This window comes from Acinonyx jubatus, chromosome A2 (assembly GCF_027475565.1).
Source record: "Acinonyx jubatus isolate Ajub_Pintada_27869175 chromosome A2, VMU_Ajub_asm_v1.0, whole genome shotgun sequence".
Lineage (NCBI taxonomy): Eukaryota > Metazoa > Chordata > Mammalia > Carnivora > Felidae > Acinonyx > Acinonyx jubatus.
In genome coordinates, this window is record NC_069383.1 from 71,294,691 (window position 1) to 71,322,130 (window position 27,440).

The 27,440-nt window shown below is 38.4% G+C and overlaps 1 protein-coding gene across 1 annotated transcript in view; it reads left to right on the forward strand.

The window, feature by feature from the left end:
- CALCR (calcitonin receptor) overlaps positions 1–25,663 on the forward strand; it is a 60,681-nt gene extending 35,018 nt beyond the window's left edge. The window contains exons 7-12 of the mRNA XM_015066527.3: positions 6,995–7,148; positions 12,500–12,560; positions 12,666–12,732; positions 15,075–15,293; positions 15,987–16,028; positions 23,568–25,663. Coding sequence (XP_014922013.2) covers positions 6,995–7,148; positions 12,500–12,560; positions 12,666–12,732; positions 15,075–15,293; positions 15,987–16,028; positions 23,568–23,825 — 801 coding nt within the window. The 3' untranslated portion in view covers positions 23,826–25,663. The remainder of the gene's footprint in view (positions 1–6,994; positions 7,149–12,499; positions 12,561–12,665; positions 12,733–15,074; positions 15,294–15,986; positions 16,029–23,567) is intronic.
- The last annotated feature ends 1,777 nt before the right edge of the window (positions 25,664–27,440 follow it).

The following is a 27,440-nucleotide window of genomic DNA, read 5'->3' on the forward strand; positions in this document are numbered from 1 at the left end:
CCTTGACTCTAAAAATGTAAAATAATTTACCTTTCTTTGATTATATACCAAAACATTCACATATCTCATTCTCCCATAATATGTCTCAACACAAATCCACAACTTCAAATGATTAAGTAAGGGAAATAAAATGCTTCTCAACATCCCTCATCTCATCAGATCCAATAATCTCCCATTTTGTTTCGGTCCTATAACTGGGTAAAATAATGTTTACAATGAATGAGAAATAAACACATACTTCCAATCATATCACAGAGAATGGGAACATTTGTAAATTTTTTCACATAAAACTAAAAGCTAATTATGAAAACCCTTCTTCAATAATAAAACTTTAAAACTATCCTGAAATCAGGGGTCCCTGGGTGGTTCAGTTGGTTGAGCATCCAACTTTGGCTCAGGTCATGATCTCACTGTTGGTGAGTTTGAGCCCCGAGTCGGGCTCTGTGCTAACAGCTCAGAGCCTGGAGTCTGCTTCAGATTCTGTGTCTCCCTCTCTCTCTCTACTCCTCCCCTACTTGCGCTCTGTCTCTCAAAACATAAATAAACATTAAAAAAAATTTTTTTTAATTTTTGTAATGCTTTATTTTTTGAGAGAGAGAGTGAGACAGAGTGTGAGTAGGGGAGGGCCAGAGAGAGGGAGACACAGAATCCAAAGCAGGCTCCAGGCTCTGAGCCATCAGCACAGAGCCCGACGCGGGGCTCAAACCCATGAACCGTTAGATCATGACCTGAGATGAAGTCGGACGCTTAACAGACTGAGCCACCCAGGCGCCCTCCCAAATTTTTTTTAATAATAAAAAAATAAAAATAATAAAACTATCCTGAAATCAAAATTCTTTCTCAAAGTTGGGGGTAGACTGATGAAGTGCCCATAAAGTAGAACCTTTTTCAGTCATTTGAGAGCATGTTTTCTCTTGATTTTGTGTTTTCTAAAGAAATGCTGTTTGGAATGGTGGGGTGGGGAGAAAAGACTGAGTATATTTGACCCAGACAAAAGCCTGTTTTCTTTTAATTGAAATGATAAGGGAAGCAGCAAAAGACATACTTTTAAATAGGTCTCATAGAAAGATGGCCATTGTAGAAAAATGTTTCAATTGCATCCATAAATAGTACTTCAATGGAGAGCATCCCTCTTAATGTCACATGCAACTCAATTTAGCTGATAAATAAGTCTTGCATTTCTCCCTTATGAGAAAAACAAGTGACTATGGATTTTAATAAGCTCAAAGGCCTTGAAAAGTTCTGGATGATTTACATGTAGTATAGATAATTGAAAATTGTGAACCATTGTTAAAGAGTAACAAGCAGGTATATTACCAAAACTAAACTACCGCGTTTATAGGTGACTGTATTTTTAAATACATTATTGAAACATTATCTCAAGATTGGGAACATATTAAGATAAACTGCAAATCGTGATGAAAGGTAGCGTTTTCAGAAAGAATTTGTGTGCCCAGTTTGAAGATCTCTGTTGTACCAGGGCTAATGGGTATAAATGACAGGGAATAGTTGACCTTGGGGATGCTACCTTCTAAAAATCCCAAAACTTAGAAGAACATCACAGGTTCAGGAGGGCGCCCCACACCCCGCCAGGGATCCCACCCAGCATTGTAAGTTTTCTATTGGTATCAATAGCCTGACCCCTGCAGACATTTGCAAGAACCATAGGTCTGTTAGGAAAAAAGGACCCTGGAATTTATTTGTTAAATCTTGATTAAGCAGCTCTTGTTTGGGCACTTGAGAAATAAATTAGGAATTGAAATACTTTCAGATGAACAACATTATAAACACTATCCAAAGCCATATTCATTTAGATTTAATTAGTACCTACTGCTCACCTACTGTATAAGTATTACTGGGTTTAAATCCTGTGGGTAGAGATAGAAAAAACAGCAGAGACAAAAAGATGATCAGGCAGACACATATTTAACAGTAATTACATGTTTACTCAATATGTAATCTAAATGACCACTGAGTAAAATTTAATAAAAGATTAACCTGGTAAATTTAACCAATATAGGCCACAAATCCTTCTTATTCAGGGTTGTTTTTTTTTTTTTTAATGTCTTTTCCTTCAAGCAAATTATCTAGAGATTGCTTATCGATTCCTCTTCCCTGGCTCAAGTAAATATAACTTTGCACCCTTCCTTCTGTGCTAAAATGAACTGATGAGAAAACATTTTTAGAAGCTTCAGGGAAATATAAATAATCATGCTTAATCACTCAAAATCAGTTTGAACCTACTGCAAACGTTATTTCTACTTTAAAACACGACTTAGGAATAAACTTGCCAACTTCGACTTGACAGAGTTAATATAGAAGCTGAACCTATTCACCTGATATTCCATTTTATCAATGAAAGAGAGAAATTCCAAGTATTTTTTTTTTGTAAAAGAGGAGAGTTTTTGGTCACATATAAAATGTATTATGAGAATGAAGTATGCGTTGGCTTGGCCCTTGCCAAAGGTTTCCAGTGGACAAAGCTTACCTTTGGCAGCCCTTCCCTGGCCCTTCAAGACACTAAGTTTCTTGGAAGTAGGATCTGTGTTTGGCAGCTGTAATCTTCCAGCCTAATGCCTTCCTCCAGCACAAGAGTAATAAGCATTTGTTATGCCACATTCCAAATCTGCACCTCCTAGTATCCTCCACCCTCCTTCCCTTTCATTTCTTCAATTCTCCTACTCTAAATTTTCTATAAATGATAGGATTAAAATGTGCAATCCTTTCCAGAGGTGTGACATTTTAATAAGGAAAACAATCGTAAGCTAAAGAAATGAAATTATGTGGCATTTCAGACATCATGAAGATGGTGGAATAAGTTCTCAGAGGCAAGATGATATTCCCTAGCTCCCTTTTAGACCTGGTAACATACCCATAGGGGAAATGGTATCAGGGATGGTTCGTGGTAGATTTTTCAATGGCTTAAAGGTAGGATATAGGTTGTGACCCACTGTTGCTTGCATTGCTTCCATGGAGCAATAGCTGATTTCCTTTCTACTTCTCAACCCAAAGCCCTTCCCCTGTCCCAGCACAATAGAACATCTCAAAAACACTGACTACCTGTTGTAAGGTTGGTCTTTTCTAAAACAACAACAAAAAATTCCAAAGCAGTTTTCATATGGAGGCATTCTTTCCCCTGTTGAATGGTTCTTAAACACACTGACACACAATATTTCCCATGCTATACATATGGGAAGAATTTTCTTAAGTGTGTTGAAAGATAAAATTGGAGGGGCGCGTGAGTGGCTCAGTGGGTTAAGCCTCTGATTCTTGGTTTCAGCTCAGGTCATGATCTCTCTGTTCATGGGACAGAGCCCTGTGGTCAGGCTCTGCACTGACAGCATGGAGCCTACTTGGGATTCTCTTTCTCTCTCTCTCTCTCTCTCTCTCTCTCTCTCTCTCTCTCTCTCTCAGAATAAATAAACATAAAAAAAGAAAGATACAATTGGAACAAAATCCACAATTGAGTATCTTCTATAGGATTTTGAGGCTGACTTAATTTATTACACTAAAGAAAATTTCTGCTCTGCAATTCCAATTCCATTTTTAATCACAGTACTATAAAATATCTTCATGCTATTTGATGGGAAACATAGATTTGTCTGATGAGTATACCCAATTAAGAAAACTGTAGGATCTGTTCCCTTGATAGTGACATTATTGCTCAACAAATTTTATGTTCTATTGAATTATGAGCAGATAATGACACTAAATGGTGATAACAGTTTATCTGAAGCCAAAGCAGATACTATTGCTTTTATTTCTTAGAATGCATATCATTCACAGTAGAATTATCTCTTTGTAGTCCATATTAATGAAGAAAATAAAATAGAAAATAATTCACAAATTCCACACATTTCTGGCTTGGAACATTTGTTGTATTACTTGGGAGTGATCTAGTTATATTTGAATATAGATTATGTCTTGCAGTTTTGGAAATCATTACTCTAACCAAAATTATAGTATTGTGACCACAGCCTGAAAAAATAGCCAAAAAGCTATTTAGCTTATTTGAGCTCAGAGTGAATCTTTTAATACCTCATTCTGCTAAGCAGAAAACTATCCCAGAATGATGTGAAGCACCAACCCTCAGCAGAAGCCCTGTCTGTCTGTTGAATACCTGGTTCACCCCATCCTTGAGGGAAAGGTTATAATCAAGTCAGAGATAATATGACTACACCTTATTCATTTTGATATTCACAGAGTTAGTATAGTTCCTGGCTCATATTAGGTGCTCTGTAAATGTTTGTGGAATGCAACAGAATGACCTTGAATATCTCAGGCACATGATTCTTCACTAGGAACTTACAATAGAAACTCCTAAAATATTTTGAAAATACAGAAGGGAGATGAGGTCTGGGTTATGCATATTTTGTAAGTGTCCCCCAGGTGATACAGATAAACAACCCTAGTTATGAACCACTGACCTAAGTGGTGACCAATTTTATAAAATTTTAATAATCAACTTCATCATCTAGATATATCCAATCATGTCCATGATACATTGGGGGGGGGGCGGGGAAATAATAGACTGGTCATTTTCAGAATTTTTGTGAACTTGTGAGCTGTTTGCCCTCCAAAGAATATCTTACCCTGAACCCAAATATAATTGATCCTCATTATTGACAGATCCATATTTGCAAATTTGCCTACTTGCTAAAATTTATTTATAAGTCCAAAATCCATATTCTCAGTGCTTTCATGGCCATTTACAGATATGCGCGGAGTAGCAAAAAAACACTGAGTCACTTGATGTACACATTCCCAGCTGAGGTTGAATAAGGCAACACTCTGTCTTCTTATTTCATCTCTCACAGCATAAATGTCCTTTTCATGGTCTATTTAAATGCCATGTTTTTCACACTTTGTTGCTTTTGTTGGGTGATTTCACTGCTTAAAATTGCCCCCAAGCATAGTGCCAAAGTGTTGTCATATTCCTAAGTACAAGTTGGCTGTGATACACCTTACAGAAAAAATAGGTATGCTAGATGAGTTTCCCTCAGGCGGAAGTTATAGTGCTGTTGGTCATAAGTTCAATGTTAACAAATCAAGAATATATATTAAATAAGGTGTCTTTAAACAGAAACATATAAAACAAAGTTAGATATTGATCGGCTGATGAAAATATTTTGACCAGAGGCTTATAGGAACCTAACCCTGTGTTTCCCCTAGGAGCAATGGCTCAGCATTTGCTAAATCAGTTTGTGCAGCAACTTTATAGAACATAACTAGCTGTGAGTAATGAGAATTGACTGTATGTAAAACCTGAAGCCAAAGCTGCTGTGGATGACACAGAACCACATCTTTGCACAGGGCTGTCATATTCATCCTCTTCCTCTCCCTTCCTCCACAAGTGGTGGCTGGCAAAACATCTCCACTGGAATTCTTGACCCAGAAGGTATAGGGCTTTTAAATAAGAGTAGTGAGAGTCAACTGAATTTCTTATTTCAAATATATGTTTGAGTCTCGTGTGCATATAGCAAGTATTTGCGTAACAAATACAAACTAATATAAAATTAAATAATTCTAATCAGGAAGCCATTCAGATGGAAAAAAAAAAAAGCCAGTGCCTTCCTAAGCCAAATATTAATTACTTTTGGGTTACCTGATGTTTTGAATTCTCTGCATTACTGTTCCACTTTGGACAGAATCAGAAGTTGCTTCTATCTCTGAAAATGCAGTATTTGCCTTTTTGTGGACCCAGCTGGCTTTTCCCTATGTTCTATGAGTCCCAAAAGGACTGAGCACATTGGATTGTCAGTAAATAAATTATTACTGCTATGCATTAAATAGAAACGTGTAGTCCTAAGAAGGTTACTATAGTACTGACAGTCATGCTATGACTACCTTACTTAGTGAAAAAAGGCCCAAAATTGGTCAGATTCAACATGCGATATGTAAAGCAGGGCATTTGGTAAAATAATAATGCAGATAATCATCTCTAATGCCCCAAGTCTTAAATGCTAAATGTTGTTGTTGCCATTGTTGTTAGAGAGAGTTAAACACCACTAAATACCCTAGGTATTTAGGTATCTAGGGTAGTGTTCCTCAACCAGGGGCATTTTCCTCTATTTGGTAATGTCTGGAGACATTTTTGATTTCATGAATGGGTGGAGGATGCTACTGGCATCTAGCGGACAGAGGTCAGGAATACTGCTAAATACCCAAATAACGCATAACGCATAGGACAGCACCAGCACAACCAAAAATCATCCAGTCCAGAATATCTGTGGTGCCAAGATGAAAAGCCCTATTCTAAAGGTGACTATGAAATAATTTAGGGTATTCTGTTATTCAGTTGAAGCAATGACTATTTCTCTACAGACAACACTATGTAGCTGCTCTCATTCCCCCAGAGGTATGGCTCCTACATCTGCACTGAGTACTAAATAAGATTGCTATCCTAATCTCTGTGCACCAAACGTTTGGATCTCAATATAGAAAGAAGCTAAGCCCCCCATATGAAAACAAAATCACCCACATCATTTGGGTTCAGCATAGCTCCTGGCTCATTTTTGAGAAATGTACCACTTGGTTCTCTCCTCTGTATTGCTAACGAGACCTCACCAACAGATCAGTGAACTTTAGGAACATCACTAACAAGTTCTGGGTTATTTGCCTCATTGGCCACAGAAAAAGGGCCATAAATGCCACGTGAAAAAGCCTTGGATGCTCTCAAAAATTATAGGCCTCAGAAACATTGCAGGGAAATCAACCTCTCTAGTCTATATAAGTCACCAGAATGTAATAGGAAAAGAGCATTTTGAGGAGTAGGTTTCCATCGCCCTGGATGGCTGTTTACCTGTAACACTACTGCTCTGCACACTATCATTCTGACTTGTGGATATAGAGGGTGGCGCGTGTCCACAGATCCTTGGGGAGACGCCCTGCAGACTGAATGTTAATACTTTGGCTCATTTTCGCATTTACCCTCTGTTCACTGTCAGACCGTTGCCAGTGTCTTCCACTGACTTTCTCCATTTCTTTCTGACAGCTGAGCTGCAAGATTTTGCACTTTTTTCACCAGTACATGATGGCATGCAACTACTTCTGGATGCTCTGTGAGGGAATCTACCTGCACACACTCATCGTGGTGGCTGTGTTCACTGAGGAGCAACACCTGCGTTGGTATTATCTCTTGGGCTGGGGTATGTATTTTTTCCAGCCACCTTCCCTTCTGTCTGCATATTTACAATCTTCTTCTACTCTTGGTCTCAGAGAAGAGTCAGGGGCCTAGGTCTTGTGAGGAATGGTGGGACACAGGTGGGGGCAGGAGTTCAGTCTCTAAGAGAGCTCGGTAGAAGCCCATCAACAAGTTCATATGGACTGTGGCCAGCACAGGGGTCAGTGCAGAGAAGGAAGAGTATGATTATGTGTTTCTGTGGGAACAGACCAGCTAACAGACAGACAAACATGCTCTGATTGAGAGATATGATTAGATCCTCCCTTCGGTTTTATTTATCACCTGTTTGTAGAGAGTCTCACATTTTGAATTCTGTATCTCCTCCATCCAGGCACCACTCCCCTTCCTCAAAAACATTCCTTCTTAGCAATCCATCAACAACTCCTCCAGTAAAAAGTCAGGTAGAAGAGCCCCACTGAACAATAGACACAAATAATTTCATGGGACTCCAAGGGGAGCCACCTGACACCACAGTGCATGGCAATGACTTTGAAAAGCCGCTGGTTGATTGCTTAAACCATGGTCACTTCTGTACATACTGACTGAGGGTGCTGAGGTCCATGAGGCTACTCTAAAATTTCTCCCCTTCACCAAGTATGCTAAGGTATGACTCATTCTGGTGGAAGGAAACTGGGTAGGTAGTGAGGCAGGAAGAGGGAAAAAGCTTTGGGACAATAACTCATGCAGTGCTATCAAAAAAAGACACATCCTGTGAACCTCCCAGACCAGAGGAGGATCCTGACTGTAGAGCTAAAGGCTTACTCTTATTCTCCACTAATACGGTGACGATGGCTGTTGGAGCAGGGGCTATGGATTGTCCTCAATTAAACCTGCCCTTTAATGCAGCATTTTGGGGGACCCCTAAAAATATTGATAAGAGAGGAAAAATTTAATGAGGAGAGAAGATAATCCAAAGGCTTTCTAAAAACATGACCCTTTGTATTTAAACCCCTACTCAACAGGCATTGTCACCAATGTATGGAAATGTGTCTGCAAAGTCATATAAGTGACCTAAAATCTTCTATAATCTACACCGGGACTGGCCCTATGCAATATTTGTTTCTATAACACCCTCCCCAATAGGAGTATATGGACTTTAACAAAACACATGACCCAAAACCAATGGACTAAGTCTATAATGGTGAATTAGTAGGGCAGATATTTGGGCAGTCTCATTGTTGAGCTAATAATGCTATGACACTTTGGTTGCAAGTAACAGAGAATACAATTTTCTAATTTAAACAAAAAGAGAGAAATTATCAGAATCTAGAGTACTTCATGGAAGTCAAGATCTGAAACACAGCACAGCTACTGAACGAACTATACACTGAGACCAGAAGACCAGGAACACTCTCCCTCTCTTTTGTCTCTTTTTTTCTAAGTATATGTTTTAACACTTCTCTTTGTCTACAGAACATAGATCACAGGGTCTCTGCTTCCCCAGTCCTCGTGGTAAACACAAGCCACCCCAAATTTTCCCGAGCTCGCATTTTTCTGTTCCAAGGTACACAGAAACACTAGATAGATGTTCGTCTCTAAGTCACAATTGTGAATAGCAGGACAAGAAAATCTGATTGGTTCAGCTGAAGTTATGGGGCCAGCCATGGTTCAATAAACCATGGTCAAAGACTTTGAAAGGGATATTAATCACATAGTGCAGACATGTCTGGGGATGGTGACCCATCCAGAAAAAATGGGAGAGGGGTTTTTTTGAACTAGAAAGCCCATATAGAATACACCCCAAACCACCTCATCTTGTGGACTACTCCTTCATGCTCCCCTCATTCTGTGACTTACAAAATCCAGAAAGATTAGAAAGAAAGTTTGTGACTATCCTGTCAGTCCCACATCAAGTGCTAGGTTCTCTTACTCTTCCTTGTCCTCAAAACAGGTCAGAATACAAAGGTCAAAATAGCCTTTTATTATGTTTTTCTTTTAGCTGTGTCCTTCCACAGAAGGCTGATCTTACCTTTCCCTGCCTTCTCAGCCTCACACATACCTTGTCAGAGATTTCTAGTCCTCCAAAGATGATCATACCAGGAATCAACTGGATACAGTTTAATGCCCCCAGGAGAAATTCTGATCATCACAATAGTAATGATTGGTGCTGGTCAGATAGATGCCTTCCAACTGAAGACCTGAAAATAACATCACACTCCCAGCCTGCCACACACACACACACACACACACACACACGCACGCACGCGCACACACACCATTTCTGTCTGATGTGTTTTACTTATTTCCAATGACATAAAATTTATGGCATATTTCTTGTACTGGTTTTGACTATTCAAAAACATCTATCTGCCATACTCAGAAAATTTTCCATGGAAGCAAAAGGCTATAAATTTATTCTTGCCCGTGACATTCAGCAGAGATGAGGGCACCCTGGAAGGAACAATTTATAACTACTCTTTCCATACTGATGCATTGTGAATTAGTTATAAAACTTTTGACATCATCAGAGACAGCTTGATGAAGACATCTGCTTAACACGCATAAACAATTCAAGGGGAAAAAGGAACAAGCTGTTCAGCTGTATCAAAAAGAAAGGAATAAATATAAGTAAAATGTTTATGGAATACCTTAACCTTTCTTAATCAGAAAATACTTAAAACTTTATCAGAATGATTGAAGTGGAATCCTAAGGAACATTGCACTCAGTAGGGTAAGCATAGAATCATCAATTTAAAAGCATGAGGATTTGCACTTCCCCATAGATAGATGTTTGGAAAGACAGATAGTCAACCAATAAAGTTCTAAAGTGTAATTATTTTTTTAGCATGCCAGACATAAATCTATCTTTCTCTCCCCCTACACACACACACACACACACACACACACACACACACACACACTCCATAATTCCACCAAACTCTTTACCATCTCTAAGAACAAAATTGAGAGACAACCATGATGATGCATTTTAAAGCAATAGTTCTGTCTTAGAACTTTAGCAAGTATTATCTTTGGTCGGGGTAAAACAAGTAAAAGTGCAACTGAAACGACTTCTCCAGAAAAATAATGTCACAGAATCTTTAAAGAATTTAATGGAGCAGAGAAGGCATTTCCACTGGATATTACTTTTATTGTCCTTTTGAAATTATTTCACACCTAAACAGTATGATAGATCCCAAATTTTACAATGCCATGAAATAAGGCATAACCTGTGCTTTGAAAAGAGTATGAAAGTGGAACAGTGAAGATTTAGCCCCAGAAAGCTATGTCCTCAGACCTAACTTTGTTTCCAGGTGACGCACACCCCATCCATTCATTTCAGCTGTGAATAATATTACCACTCCAGGATCTGGAACAGATCCTAAAAATCATAAGAGACACAATGAACATCACCCTCTGGGAGAAAAGTACCTGGTAGTACAGTTCTCTACAAGAGAAAGTGAAAGAATGCTTCTTTTGGTGGTTACTCCCTTACAAATCTGCACAGGGCCACTTACTAGTTGACTTCTCTCAAATTGAAGCAGTTTCAAATAGTGAAGTTTAGCTCTCAGAAAAGTCACTTATTTTACAACCCTCTTCAAATTGATTCTTCGCCTTGCTGGTTCTCCTCTTGTTATAAATCAAAGAAGGAATTCCCCCCATGAACTTTTACAATGAACACACAGAATTTATCTAGTTCCCTAGAAAAAGAATCCTAGGGAGAAAGGATTATTTTTACTCTCACCAACTTTAGTGGAAGGAAGGGTTGTTACAGCTCTTGGGGCCCTGGGGGATGAGAGGAAGAGGAAGGAGAAAACAAACTGCATAAAAGAGACATCAGTGGCTAGAGCAAGGCAAAGAGCACCAGGAATCAGCAGATATGGGGTCTATGCTCCTCTGTACACTAAGGAACACATTTTCCTCTCTCCAAAATGATGTGGTGAGAGTGAGATCTCCATATGCTTCTTCTGCTGTTTAATTCTAAAATGTAAGTTTCAGAATAAATCCAGAGAATGAATTTCTGTTTTTAAAACCCAAGTGGGGAAATGCTATGTTATAACTGCTGTGAATAAAATACAACTATATTTTGTGCAAATAGTCTAACTCAAAGTTCTCCCAGGTCAAGCATTTAATCAGTAGCCCTATTGAATTATATGCTTCATGGGTTAAGGAGCTGAGGCTGTTTTTGCATATAACTCACAGAAAATAAAAGTGTGGAGGTCTAGGGGCACCTGGGTGGCTTGGTCAGTTGAGCATTCGACTTCAGTTCAGGTCATGATCTCGCAGTTCCTGAGTTTGAATCCCATATTGGGCTCTGTGCTGACAGCTCAGAGCCTGGAGCCTGCTTTGGATTCTGTCTGTCTGTCTGTCTGTCTGTCTGTCTCTCTCTCTCTGCCTCTCCCCTGGCCACACTCTTGTCTCTCTCCCTCAAAAACAAGCATTCTTTAAAAATTAAAAAAAGTGTGGAGGTCTAACCCACTTCTCAGATACATTTCTTAATCTGATGATAATTTTAAAAATGTCATCAACCAAATCAAACAATATTCTGTTGGGCAGGGGTACCTCTGAGGAAAAAAAATTGTTTTACAAGAATTACAACTTTATTCTAGATTACACTGATAGAATGAAAAATGATTTTGAAAACATGTACCCTGACAGAATGCATTGCCAGTCATGACCTCCATTGTTCCATTTATAAATTCAAAGTTGTTTTTTATTAGCCCTTCAAGTTTAGTCAGGGAAGTGGATGGTAAGCTGCCTTAATAAGGTTCTGCTGCTAGAACTTACAGAGGGTAGGGAATGCAGTACTGCTCTGAAGTATTCTTACAGAAAGAAAACATGATCAATGCATGTAATATAAACAGACAAAAACACAAGAAACCTACAAAAACCACTATGAACATCATCGAGGCATTCAGAGCAATCAGGTGATTGCCTCCATAAGCTGTCCCAGGTCACTTCCCTCCATGGTGACCCAACTCCTCTCTATAGCAGAATCCAGTTCACACTCAGTGAAGAGCTTTCTGGTCTCAGCTAATAGTCGTCATCATCATCATCATCACCACCACAGACAACAATGACATAATAGTCACAGTGAGAGTAATAATGTACCTACCATCTTGGATAATTCATACAAGGTTTTTAATTACCTAGAAATGCTCTTAACCAAATTCTGAAAACACATGATGTTCTAACCAAGAGCATTTTTATCTGGTTTGACCAACAATACTTTGTGCAAAAACATCAGGGAAATATTTTGACAGAGACATTAAAATTTGCCACTGTTTTTGAAAATAAACTACCATTTTCCATGCAACCCTACTTGTAGCTTATGACAAGACACCAGGTATGATTTCTGCTTTCTCACATTTTTAGGGTTCCCACTAGTGCCGACCACTATCCATGCTATTACTCGGGCGCTGTACTTCAATGACAAGTAAGTATTTTGATGGTTTTTAAGTGAACATATTTGTAAATAAAATGCATTTATATTCATGTATTCCCTCCCTCCTTATTTTTTTTTATTTTTTATTTTTTTTAGCTGCTGGCTGAGTGTGGAAACCCATTTGCTTTACATCATCCACGGCCCCGTCATGGCAGCACTGGTGGTGAGAATTGCTTTTTTATTTATTTTGTTATTGTTGTTGAGAATTGCTTTTTAAATCCATTATTAAGTGTTACCTCTTTGAGAGGATTTCTGTAAAGACGGATCTATGTAGCATGTGTATTCGAACTTCAAAATTAGGCTAATTTAATGATAATCTATAGTGAGATAATCTGTAACAACTTTATTTGAGGGTCTTCAAATGAAAAAAATAACATTTAACACAACTGGGGAAAGGGTATAAGTTCATTTTTACACCCACAATAACAAAAATATAGTTTTCAATGCTACAACTTTGCTTTAAACAATTCTATAACTAAATGGTTCTAGTTAAAAGTAAAGATCAAGGGGCTGAGGAATGATAAAAAATGTTTCTGATAAAGAAAGTGAAAAACCGCAGAGTCCATCTGCACCTTTTTCCCTGGTCTCTGCCAAACAAAACCATCTTTCATTTCATCTTTGGCACATGAGCCATCATTGGAACTCCCTCTCGGCAGACACTTAACGTATTTCAGGCACTTCTCATACGCTGCCATGCTGTTTCTAACAGCAACCCTTCAAAAAGCAACCCTTACTCAGTAGGAAAATGAGACCCAAAGATGCAAGTAAACTCACCCCAAATCACATAGGCTAGTAAGAAGTTGGGGTAGTGGAGAATATGACCATCTGCATCTATTTCCAAGCTCTTTGTTTCTCCCCAACGTTTACTATATGGTGACCAGTGTCAGAACCACCAAATTTAATATTTAGACATTAGTTTTCCCACCAACCTCAAAGACAGTGTTTTCCTGGGGTACGAATGAGAAAAATAAAAACAGTCTGAGTCATACACCATGTTCTGCTCCCATACTGAAGAAGTATTCATTAGTAACCAGTGTCTCTAGTCCAAAGCCAATTTCTTCTGCCCTCCTCCAGAGCAGTGATGTACTTACCAGCCTGACAGTCCTCACAAAGACCCACCGATGTAGGTCTTGAATATTTCCAACCCCTCATAAGAGTTTATTTGTTAATAAAGGTCTCTCTCCTTTACTGAATTTTTTGGGGGTAATCATGTTACTTCCCTTCCAGGTTGAAGAATCATTCTAATCATTTAAAAATAAATCATCAATTAAATTTTAAAAACAACTTTGGTTTCAAAACTAATCATCATAGCCAAAAGTAGTTTGGCACCCACTAGAATGGCTAATATTAAAAAGAGTGACCATACCAAGTGTTGGCAAGGGTGGAGAACAACTGGAATTCTCATCTAGTGCTGGAGGGAACGTATAATGGAGCCACCTCTTTGAAAAATAGTTTGGCAGTTTCTTATAAAGTTAAATACATGCTTACCATGTCAACAGGCAGTTCTCCTCCTGGGTACTTGTTCAAGAGAACCGAAAACATATGTCCACACAAAGACTTGTATGAAAATATTCATTGCATGCTTATTCATAAGAGTCAAATTGTGGAAACCATGCCAATTTCCATCAACAGTAGAATGAATAAACAAATTATCTGTATTACCCATATAATAGAGTACTGCTCAGCAATAAAAATGAATGAAATGTTAATATATCCAACATGCATGAATCTCACAGATAATATGTCAAAGCAAAGAAGCCAGACACACACAAAAAAAGTACATACTATATAATACTCCACTTCTATGCTAATAGAAATTAGTGGTTGCTTGAGGTGGAGGGGAGGGGGTTGTTGACCACAAAGGAGCAGGAGAGAACTTTCTGGGGTGATGAAAATGCTCTTTTCTCGTTTGGAGTGGTTGTTACACAGGTGCATACCTTTCTCTAAACTTCTGGAATGTAAACTTAAAATCTCCATTTTACTGAATGTGCATTATACCTCAATGAAGTGATTGTCTTTAAAAAGATGTTATGAAAGAGAAAAGAAGGCTGGGTTCGCTGTCTCCACTACAAATACTTTACAAATAAATGTCTCGGTCCTCATTTCAGCCTTGGTTAAGTAGTCTTGCCTACAGGGAAAATCTTCATAATGCAATGACCAAAAAGGAAGATCGAAAAGTGTCATCTATGATGCTCCTTTGTAAAAACGTAAAAACCAAAGTAAAGAATAAACCACCCTCCTTAGAATTGAACCTAATATATTTACATATGCAGGAATAATATTTTCTCATTTGGAAAAAAAAAAGAAATGTTAATTCAGGTCTGAAAGGGTCTGGTCATACTGATGTTCCCAGCAATGCTTAGCAAATTACACCATGTCACAGGCCATCCCTCATGTCCTGCAGAGGTCACATCTGCTCCCAGGAATAAACAAGAACTGAGGAAAGTGGGCACCCTTCAGTAGTACTGACATAGATGATTTCTTCGAAACATCATATCTTTGCAGGTCAATTTCTTCTTCCTGCTTAACATTGTCCGCGTGCTTGTGAGCAAACTGAGGGAAACCCAAGAGGCGGAATCGCATATGTACCTGAAGGCTGTGAGGGCCACCCTGATCCTGGTGCCCCTGCTGGGAATCCAGTTTGTTGTCTTTCCCTGGAGGCCATCCAACAAGATGCTTGGGAAGATCTATGATTACCTGATGCACTCTCTGATCCATTTCCAGGTAAAGAAGCCAATAGTGTATTTACTCAACTACTTGCTCAGCTAGTTGACATAAGGTGAACCATTTTCTAGGCCTCATATATGATTAGAAGGACCTTTTCAAATATATGCAACCTGGAAGGGATACAGCTTCTGTCTTTCTCACTGCCTGTTTCCCCTTTTTTTGAATCCCAGAACTGAAGAAGGAAATAGGGGGAGTATGAGCTTTGAGAACAAATCTTCCTAAGGACAAATATTTGTCCAGGGATGGGCCCACTGCACAGTACTGAGGACAGAACTTCTATTCCCACGATCCTTTCAACCTTTCCTTCCCCTCTCTAGTATTTTGAGGGCCACATTTGTTTTTCCTTCATGAAGGGGAGTTTTGAAGATCAACATCACCAATGTCAGTCAGTTTCCCAACCTGGATTTCTATCATCATAGTCCCCAATGCCAAGAAAACACAGGGTAGAGAAGCACATATTTATATCAGTATGAAATGCCTCCACTGGACCCCAAGCTGGAAGCTATATCCCTTTAAAATGGAATATTCTTGTAATAAAACACTGGATATGAGTGCTGTAATTGTCTTTTCTTGAGCCTTCACTTGCTGTTGCAACAGTGAAATGTTCCTCTCCAGGCTATTTATATTGATTCCTAAATAACATAATGCACACAAAAATAACTTCAATTCTATTTTTCCTCCTTTTTTAAGGGATTCTTCGTTGCCGTGATTTACTGCTTCTGCAACAACGAGGTAAGCATGCATTTCACATAATACCATCACTCATTTATATACAGCCAGCACTTTACAGTTCCCAAAGGATTTCTGTACACATTTCATTTGCTCTCACTTCTACAGTTGACCTCGCAGGGTTTCATGACTTGAGGGATCATGTTTTTTCCATTACTTGAAGCTGCAGCTTATCTGTGTTTCTATGGTACAATTGCAGATACTATCCGGACGGGCAGCTAAGTTCTGATTTCCTTGGATGGCACCTTAAGTTAGTGAGTTCCTTGAGCAGGAATAGTGAAAGCTATTCTGGATTCCCATAGTAGGAGAAGTCATGCTCCCATTCCTTTGGAAAACCCAACTGCTCACTAGAGCAAAACCAATATCCAGCCAATTTGTCCTGCTTCATCACTTTTTTTTTCCCATTGTTTGGTGCCGGTGTCATATCACTTATTCGACATTTTGAAAACAACCCTGAAGTTAAGACTCAAAAAGCATTCTCAAATAAGTAATTTATTATCTGAATATTTAGATCAGTAAAATCTAGAGATCCATATGGCCAGTGTTTTCAGGGGTGGGGGGAGTTAGTCAGAGTTCCCTTTCTTCCAATGAAATCTCTCCCGGGACCCCAACTGTAAAGCATAAAAATGCCCCTGCTTACTGTCCCTGGGAAAGCAAACTGGTGGAACCACTGTGGAAAAATAGTATGGTGGCTCCTTGGAAAATTAAAAATATAAATATCATATAATCCAGTAATTCTACTACTGGCTATTTACCCAAAGAAAATGAAAACACTAATTCAAAGAGATAAGTGCAACCTTAAGTTTATAGCAGCATTATTTACAATAGCCAAGATATGGAAGCAGCCTGAGTATCCATTGATGGATGAATGGATAAAGATCTGGCATATACATACAATGGAATATTACTCAGCCATAAAAAAGAATGAAATCCTGCCAACACATATGTTAATTATACTTGAATTTAAAAAAAAAAGTGGAGCTGCTTAAACTTGTACCACAGAATATCCAGGTCTTCAAGAAACATGGTTTGTAAGCTCCCTCATTTTTTAGGTGAGAAGTCTACACTCCAGGAAGAACATGTGACTCGCACAATGTCACAGTCATAGTTGTATATTGTATAACGGTGACTAGAACCCAAATTTCCTGATTCTTAATTAAATGAACTGCATCTTCCACTGCTCTATAATATGTCTAGGATTCCTCCCTGGAGATTTGTTGGCGTCTGTTCTCTAGTTATATACCACATGAATTTTAATGCACAATTATTTTTTATAATTTTACATTAATTCCTATTAAGAATAATTCTATATCAAGGCAAATCAGATTTTGTTAAGAGATAAACAAAAATATTATTTTTCTATTACAAACGAGAATGGTTTTCTAACCATAATCAATTAATATTTAATTGATTCTCCATTCTTTATTTCTTCAGTTAAATAGTGAGCACCTATAATATTTTGCTATTTTGTGACCTATTATTTATCTCCAACCTCGACATTGCATTGTGGGATTTTTGTCATTCTCATTCTCCTTTTTAATTGGTACATTTTATTCCTCCCTTCGTCCATTCATCCATAAACTCATTCCTTCATTCAACAAAAATGTATTATGTATTCACTATTGCTATGGGCTAGACTGAAGGTTTGGGATAGAAATGAAAAGACATCTTTCTGCTGCCAGCTGTTAAAGTGTCTCTCTTCGTTTTTTTTTGTTTGTTTGTTTGTTTTGTTTTGTTTTGTTTTGTTCATTTGTTTGAAGAATAGCAAAAACTAATAAAAAAATAAATAGGGCTTAGGTCACCTTATCTTTAATCAGTTTCTGTGAATGTATGTCTCTGTCTTCTGAGTTGTTACAGGTGCCATACAAAATAAGTTTTCCCATCTAAAGCAATACCCATATAGGGCTAATATAAAAACCATATTCAGAAGGGGCATGCCTTGAAAACATTAGAGGATTGCATGCGTTTGTAAAAATACCTCAGTACTTACTATGTTTTAACCATGATGCTGTCTTGGGAGTGTCAGGCATAGAAAGCAAGCCGAGGAGTGCTCCTGAACAATTGAATGTTTCTAGTTCATTTGAGTATGTTATCTCTGCTTTTTGAAGTAAAGAAACTGTCTCCATTTTAATTAAGATTCTCTTACCAGGAGAAGCTACAAGTGTGACATTTCTAATAAGATAGCAATTGTTTACTGTGTCAAATGTAATGTCACAGCCCCATGAATTTTAGGCCTGTGGATCTCAGCAAGGCCCTCTGTGAACAACCTGAAACACAGGCAGGGCACTTGAACCTGCAGGAAATTCTTGCAGCTGCATCTGAGACAGAGTTGGGATTGGGCTTTGCCTACCAGAATGTTAAGAGATTTCCGGGGTTAATATGTCAGTTAGATTGTGAAGATTGAGGTTTTCGTTTTTATTTTTTATCTGTATGTTATCAGCGATTCCTGTTATGCAAATGGATCAGATAGGATGAAAAGACTAGAAGCAGGAAAGGAATTTGGAGAATTACAGTAGTAGGAATCAGGAGGTAAGAGAGCATGCTTATGGATCAAATAGTTCCTACAAGTCTTCCAAGAGTGTGGACATTGACCATCCAACTTCAATAAATTATTAACTATCTAAGGGACCTCAAAAAGATGATCATAGCTATAAAGATACTCAAATGTTTCCAAGCCACAGCTTAAAAATTGAGAGAGCACTAACAACACAGTGAATGTTCTCCCTTTTTGATGTTTCTTGCTATTGTCCATGCATTATGGCTAAAATAGTTTGTAGATCAAACTAGCATGATCAGGAAGATTTCGGTTTAAGATTGGAGTGTGTGAAAACTGACATTATGCTAGCACCCCCTGTTGAAACTCATGGTGGCTCCCCTCACTACTGAGGACCCTAGAGATCATTTTACTCTGTAGTCTCCTTGACCAGGCCCTGCCCCTGTTCTGATTACACCAGTTTTCTGAGGAGCCACCTGAGGAGCCTGGGAAGTCAGCCTCCTTTCTTCACACTGAGAAGGGCCTGTGAATCTGTCTTCAGCTAATGTCATAGCCACTGCTCAGGCACCAAGTTGGACATGGTACCAAGCCAAATGTGGGACTTCTTTGTGGGGCTATCAATTTCTAGAACTGTGCTCTCAAAATCATAAGAGCAATATTTATTATATTGGGGTGTTTCTGTTATTCCTGCTTTCTTTCTTCTCCCCATGTCCCCAGGTATTTCCCCCATGAAGGGGAAATGCAAGGTCCTTTGTGTCTCTGTATCTCTCTCTTCTCTTCCTCTGGGGCTTAGAAGGGTTTTGGGCTCCCCACTCCCCTTCCTGTCTGCAAGGAACTCTCCCTATGTCACATCCTGTGTGTTCTCTGTACTATGGCTTTTAGTAAAATTCTGTTTTCAGAGCAGTAAGGCTTTCACTTCAATGCAAAGGTAAGCTTTTCTATTTAGAAATTCTCTCCATAAAACCTGGTTTTCAAAGCTTGTCCTTCTAGAGACTCAAGAAAGTCAGCTTGGAAACTCAAAGCTAAGCAATGATTTTTCTTGTTGTTTTTCCAGACCAATGTTCTCAAACTTAAGTGTGCATCAGAATCACCTGGAAAATTTGTTAAAACACAGAGTGGTTGGCCCCAACCAGAAGAGTTTCCTATTTAGTAGGACAAGAATGGGGCCTGAGAATTTGCATTTATAACCATTTTCCAGGTGATGCTGATGCTGCTGATCAGAGAATACACTTGGTGAACCTACTCTAGACAAAATCTAATTTGTTCTTCAAGCAATGAATGACCTTCACTTAATGAATGAGAGGGTTGTAGGGTAATGTTATTTAAGAAACACAATAGTTAAATATTTTCAAAAATATTAACCTTATTATGGATTATATTTATTTATTTCTGTCTTCTAGAACAGGGAAGCTTCCCCAAACATAGGAAAGTAGGTAGTGAAAGGGAATTAGAAAACCTTGATCTTATAATCTTGCAGTACCCAATTACCTCAAACTGTAAAACATGTAAATTCTGTAGGATAAAGACTAGTAAAGATAATGCTCCCAAAGGATGAAAAAAATATCAGTGGCAACTTTATGAATAATATTCAGAAGTCCCCCTCAGCATCTAATTAACAGGATTTAATAGAGATCCAGCTTCAAAAAGTCATATAAAAGCATTTAAAGCATATAGTTACTTTTTAACTTCCCAGTGGATTTAAAGTGTTTTTAAAATTCATGATTTTTAATCTTAAATTTAGATGGCAGCAGGTCTATTCAGTTGTGGCATCAACAAGGGAAGACATGAGGGAGGAGTTTTGAAAATCTTTTCATACATTGAATCAAAACTCCCTGGGAGAAATCCCACCTTTCATTCAACAGTATATAACTGCTGGTGCTTATACTGAATTTAAGCAAAACAAAGGCCAAAGATAAAAGCATTTAAGTCCAACCATGAAGATTGCAACCTGATTTTCTTTTTCACAAATGTAGAAACTGAGGCCCAAATGTACCAGCCTTATACCGATGGTTAATAATAGAGCCAGGTGCAATAATTATGTCTTCAAACCCTCAGTACAGGGCTCTATTTTTAAAGGTGGCAATAAATAAATTGATATAATTAGGGAAAATGTAAAGTGATCTGTGTTAATTGCTTTTAGAATGAGTGATGAATTTATACAATTCAAACTTTGTATATTTATCCCATTGGCCTCTTCTAACATTTCTGATGCTTTTCAGGACCAATGAAAAGTCTCCCTGTTTTTTTCAATCAGATTCAATGCCCTTATTCTTGTGATCAAAGCAGCATCAAGCCTAACCTGTGGTATTGTAGGAGATAATTGCCCTATTAAACTATAATTATTCAAGTGTCTTTTACATCCTGTTAAGGGCCTATTCTTATATGTGTGGTTTACAAATTGAAGCAGATTGTCATCTTCACACAAAAGAACAGGTTTATAATTCAGGAATGCAATTATAGAAGGCTATGAACATTCTGTAATAATAATATTAAAAACATGAAATGGGTCTCAAACCCTTTGGCCTCATTTACGCAGGGTACTTCATTAAAATGCATGGGCACTCCAAAGGGGATTATTTTAAAAGAACAGGTGAGGAAAAACAAAGACTTTTTTTTTTTTTTTTTTGTCTGCTGGCACTTTTACAAACTCACTCTAAACTTACACTGTCTGCCTTGGATACCTCTAAATATTGGTGTAAGTTTTAGCTATAAAGACAATGTTGGTATTTGAGAGATGCTGAATCCACAGAAACTATCAGTTCCCTTTGTCTGGGGACATCGCTTCTCCAAAAATATCCTGAAACAATGTATTTCCTATTTCCTCAACAGGGTATTTGATGGTTCCTAGATTATGAACCTGGCATTTAAAACATTTAAGGACCTAGACTTAATAGACACTACACACACACACACACACACACACACACAGGAGGAGAGGGAGACATACCAAGCATTATAATATAATGTAGCAAGAGCAATAATGAATGGAGAATAAGTGCAACAAGAGCACAGAAGAGACTCCTAACTCTGTATTAGGGGGTTAAGAAAAGTTTCCAGGGAAACAGAATTGAGTCCTGAAAACACAAGTTTTGGTGTTAGTGAAGGTTGGGGGGAGGGGCATTCCAGTCAGAGGGAACACAGTGAATAGAGGCCTGATGGGAAGAAACCATATAGCTGGTGGAGAGAGACCAGCAGTTTAATATTGGAGAATCAGGGTCAAAGCAATAAGTGGCTTAAAACCACTTTGGCAGAGAGATGAGCCAACTCAGGCAAACGCAGTAGAATGATGGATGGGAATCTTCCACTTCTGCCTGATGGCAGCTCTGTTCCTGGTGTCTGAGTGCTCTTACGGGACCCGAATCCCTTCTATCTGTGCCTGGCCGAGTGACTGAAATGGAGGCATTCTTGGTAAATAGCTAAAGGACAAACCCACGAGGCCAAGATTTCAGGTCACCTAGGGTGTGGACTGAATTCCTTCTGAAAAGAATAACTGTGATCAAGTTCAGCCTATCTGGAGCATGTCTCCCTACTGCTATTTTGAATGGCACTAGCTGAGTGCAGGAAACCATAGTGTGTGAAGGAGTATATCGTTTCAATTAGAAATAAACGGACCTCATCTTTCAGTTTTCGTCTTCTCTTTGTGTCTTGACCTCTAGACAGAAATGTCTCAGAGGGTTAACAAACTAGTCAATACTCAGTTATTCAGCACTGTCCTAACTGCTTTTCTTCTTTACTGTTCTGTTCTTCCTCACCTGTACCTCTTCCATGGCTCCAATCCACCCTTTTCTCTCTATACATATATTACAGCTGACATTTGTACCTCTTCTACTGATTTGCTTACAACCATAGGAGGCAAAACACTTACATGAATCAGTTTTCAACCAGCAAATAGCCTTAATAAAGAGCTAGGTCTTTATTAAGTGCTAGATAATATTAAGAGAGACACTTGACTCTCTCAAATCCAGCCACATTGACTGGGAAATCCTTGGAGGTGGTGGGTATAGGAGGGGAGTCAATGTGGGGACAGAACATGAGAAAAAGTAGGGAATCACTGCTGCTATGCACCAGCACCATAGTAGGTGATTTAAATAACCCCAATAAATCTTACTCATAACTCTGAATTAGTGTCATGATCTCCTTTTTACAAAGGAGAAAAGCCTAAGAAACAAAAAAACAACAACAACCATGGAGTCAACAAACTGGAACTCAAACCCAAATAGCACAGTCTTTGGAGCATATGTGTAAACACTGTATGCTAGAAGACAACAGAAAAGATTAACTTAACTACTAAATTGAATTCAGTTCTGTAGAAAGCAGAGCTAGGGAAGCAACATTATCGTCTGTGCTGTTTTCAGCTATGCTTACTGTAATTTTCATATTTGGAACTTTCTGACTTTAGCATCTTCTCCCTTGTGCTCAAGATAGAGTTTATCATATTTATAAAGTATGTTTGATGAGTTTATTTACATACTAGAAGTTTCTCAATAGAAAGAGATTGAAATTTTATTCTTAAAAGCTTGTCACTCCATTAACCAGAGTTTTACCTCGCATCCGCTCTCAAGCCATGTTGGAGAAAGGAAAATCAACAGTGTGAAGTCATTATCATAAAACCCAGAACTGTGCAATGCTTTCCATCATGACCAATAATGTGTAGGTTTAGATGAAAGTTTCTGCCTTACCAGAGGTGGTAGCAGATAAAAACTTCTCAAAATCTTTTCCTCTGATATGACATGTATACCATATTGGGTATGAAACCAAGTCAAATTTCATTGATTGGGTAGAAGAGCTAAAGAACAGACTTTTACTCAAAAGAGCAAATGACCTTGCCAGTGGTAGCTTAGGCAAGCAACTCACTTCTCCAGTTTGTAAATTCTTCTGCCAAGATGGTATGTTCCCCAACCAGAGCATATCCTGCACAGTCCTTTGGATCAGAATTACGATTCGATCTCCTTTAACCTCTGATGAGCTCCTAGAATTGTGCTCACTCATAAACAGCTCAGGTCCTTTCTGACAATTATATGAAAACAAGGTCGCCTTTTCTCTTCCAGGTCCAAACCACCGTGAAGCGCCACTGGGCCCAATTCAAAACCCAGTGGGATCAGCGCTGGGGGAGCAGGAACCCCCGCCGCTCTGCTGCCAACGCTGCAGCCGCTGCTGCAGCCGCTGCCGCAGCCGCAGCTGAAGCCGGCGACATCCCGGTTTACATCTGCCATCAGGAGCCGAGGAACGAAGCCGCCAACAACCTGGGCGAGGAGGGTGCGGAGGTCATCGCTTTGGAGATCATTGAGCAAGAGTCATCCGCTTGAATGTGAAGCTTACATCGTGATCACTGAGCCTTCATTTCCTGGGAGACAGACAGACCATGTGTTTAAAGTGATCCCCATCCTCCCAGGAGCTGAGCATATCATTCGTGAAGAATTATTAAGTGAATTTGTCCATAGTAAATCTGGAGAAAGTTATCCTTGGTACTATTGCTGTGGGAGACAGTCTAGGAATGGGGTCTCCCACTGCATCACTTGTGATCTCCATCTTTCATCTAGGACCGAGATGCAGATGTCATAGTAATGCAAGCAAAGTATCCAAGAGAAACACGACTAAATTGACCTAGTTCAGAAACAGGGTGCTCCTTGTTAATCTTGAGCCATTTATAACTTTGAAAAATCAAAATCACGGTCACTATTTTTCTTTTTAACTCTAGACTTTGAATTAGAATATTTCTGTATTTGGCTATGGATCTGATTTTTAATTTTTTTATTTCAACCAATTCCAATATTACTCAGATGTTTTACCATCCACACAATGTAAACCGCACAAATTACATGACCTCTGCAAGACCGAGTGGCTTTCTAATATAGAGATGACTAAGAATGTCGGGGGACAGACTTGCATTTGGCAGGAAGGTGTAATGCTCTGAATGAAAAAGAAGTTTAGAGTCAATTTGCTCAAAATATTAGATGGGCCACCTTGTTAATTGGTTTATTAATATCGTACACTCAGTTTGGTTTTGGATAATCTTGTCCACCGAACAGGTCTACCTGCTGAAGGAGCTGGCCTTCATGTTGAATATGCTTTGGTCCTTGACATTTATACACTGGGAGGTCACAAAGAATCCATCACTAAATTTTTCACAAAACTGCCAAAAATATAATTTCTAGTGGAAGAGAATATTCTCTTTAAAGAGAGTTTTCCACTTTCCTAAGCTCCAGGATTTATAAAGCAAATCACTCTAAGGTTTATAAAGCAGATTACCTCTTGCCCTTGGGTGCTATCTAGCAGTAAAAGATAAATTTGTTTAAGACTGGTAATTAAAAGACTCCATATAAATCCATTAACTGCCTTCCACCCAGCTTCAAAGCTTAACAAGATCTCCAACTTTTCCAGGAAGATTCAGTAGGGCTAATTAGAAATCAGTTTGTAGTTGACCTCTTGTTTGCTGCTATTAGCAAGACAGGAGGAGGAAAAGTAACTGCTACAAGTTTGACCATCCACCAGTTCATTTAAAATGAAAGTAGAGGTTCTTCTGAAAACCCAATATTATATTCCCATGTCTCTCTTCACTTCCTCAGTATAAAATCCTTAAAAATCCCTGAATAAACCAGTTATCATTGCTGGCACCTGAAATTCATTTGTGAATTTGCAACAGTAATCCAAGTCACCATCATTTACTTTTGTGCTAAATGAAGAGATCCACCAAAACCCTCCAAATCTCAAGTCTCATCTATGTCCTTGATGCCACTGCCTTTCAGAGGTGATCTAGTTGTGGGAAAACAAAAAGTTGATTTGTTCTGGTTACATATTTAGTGCACCCGAAGAAAAATTATATTCCTTCAGTGAAAATGTATTTTGGATACTAAAGTGGCTTAAGTCTCCTTTACTGAATGTAAAGGAGGAACTGAAAAGAAGGTATTTTTTCAATCACAGTGTTTATGTAGTGGTGTTCCTATTTTCGTTTACAAACATGGAAAACAGAGTATTTGAGGCAGCTCTAGTACAAATGTGATAATATATTGCTAAATATTCTAGACATTATTGTGCTGTTATAGTACGGGCTGAAAAACAACACAGCTTTCCGTAGAATTGTACACAGTGCCAAAATGATGTGAAATGCTTACGCTATGTATATCTATAAATTAATACAGAGTATGTTAAAAGCAAAAAGATGTATATGTGCCTATTTTTCTAAAGAAATATATTCTTCATCTTTCATTACATTCATCTTGTCTCCTGCTCATTCCATGTTCAGTTTTGTGGGTTTTTTTGGTTTTTTTTGTTTGTTTGTTTTTCATTTCAGCCATGGGCTGCTAACATCCCATTTAGTTTGTGTTACAAGAGGGGGAAAGATAATCCAAAAGCATAGGTTAGAAAACTTATGTGCAAAAACATTGAGATTATTGCCTTTGTCAGTGTGATCATCTAACATCTTCAATTTGACTATAAACTCCAAAGTACAGCTCTCATTCCCTTGATAATACAAAAACCACACACAACCTTTGATCTATATTGCATAAGTTTGGGAAGCACAGCAAAGAAATCTAGGGCAAAAAGTATCAAATCCTTTTATTGTTCTTGACTTTTTTTTTTTTTTCATTATTCTGGGACCAGACTTGAAACTGTCCAATATCACATCAGATCATTAGAATTGTTACGATCATTGATTTTTAATATAGTTTGGGAGAGACACTAAGGCAGGATAAAAGGCAACTAACTACATGTCATTAGAATGCATAAAGGCCACCATTGGAAAGGTTTTCATATCTGGAAAGCATGAAATGGAAAGATGAGGATGAAATTAGAACTGTGACAGACTAATAATGGGGAACAGGAGCCATCTGTAGGTTCTGTGCAGTTCAACTATTGTCCTCATAAGAGCTGGAGAACTTTTTCAGAAAAGATACATAAGGGCTATATCTTACTCTTTGTGTCCCAATAGGCAATACAGATGAATATTATTACCCTTGAGATCTTGAAAAACAAAAGGAATTTTCCATCATACCATAAAACCTGATTCTTCAGCAGGCAACCTGAACTCAGGTGGTCAGCTGCCCACCTGCTTTGATCCCTACTACAAAAAGATCCCAAATAGGCCTTTGGGTACACATAGATATCATGGTTCTTAAAAGAGGAAAGATGTTGAGAAAGAAATAACAGAAATGCTATTGTCATGAGGCTCCAGCCTTTCTCATTCATTCCTTCCTTCATTATCATTGATTCAACAGGCATTTCACACACCTTCCATTTAACTCTACGACAAATATTTATTTATCATAGTTATCATGGCAAAGTTTCTTTGCAGTGGTGACTGCTTCTTTCCTGGGTCAATGGTATGTATCAAAACCTGCCAAGTCAACCATGACCCTAAAACCATAACCATGGATATCTTTGGGGCGGGAGAACAACGGGACAAATGTGGTTGGAACTGGTAGCTGAATGTGACCTTTCCTCCTTATTAGTACTGGGCCGGACAGCTCAAGTTACAAGAAACATTCTCAGAACAAGATCTCTGCATAAATACCTAGCAAGGACTCATTTTCTCAAGAACCAGGTCTAAAACAGTGATTCTTCCATTGGCTAGACTTCTTATCGGGGAGTTAACACTTCAGAGTTTCAAATAAGCATATTCATGAAGAGAGAAAATCAGAAGCCATATTTAGAAAAGCAAGCAGATAAACTCAGAAGGAAGGTCCATTTATTATTTTGAAAGAGTAGACAAGATGCCTCCCTCCTAGCTTAAGTTTACATAAAATTGATTTTACTGAACTAATCCATAGATACCTTGTGTGTATGTGCAGCAGTGGGGCAAACATGGGCTAACAATAACTAGAAGCATAAAAGAAAGAATAATAATGTGTGATTGCGAGAGTCAAGCAAGGTAGAAAGCCGACATTTGAAAATGAAGAACTATCTTTCTGATTATTTCTGTT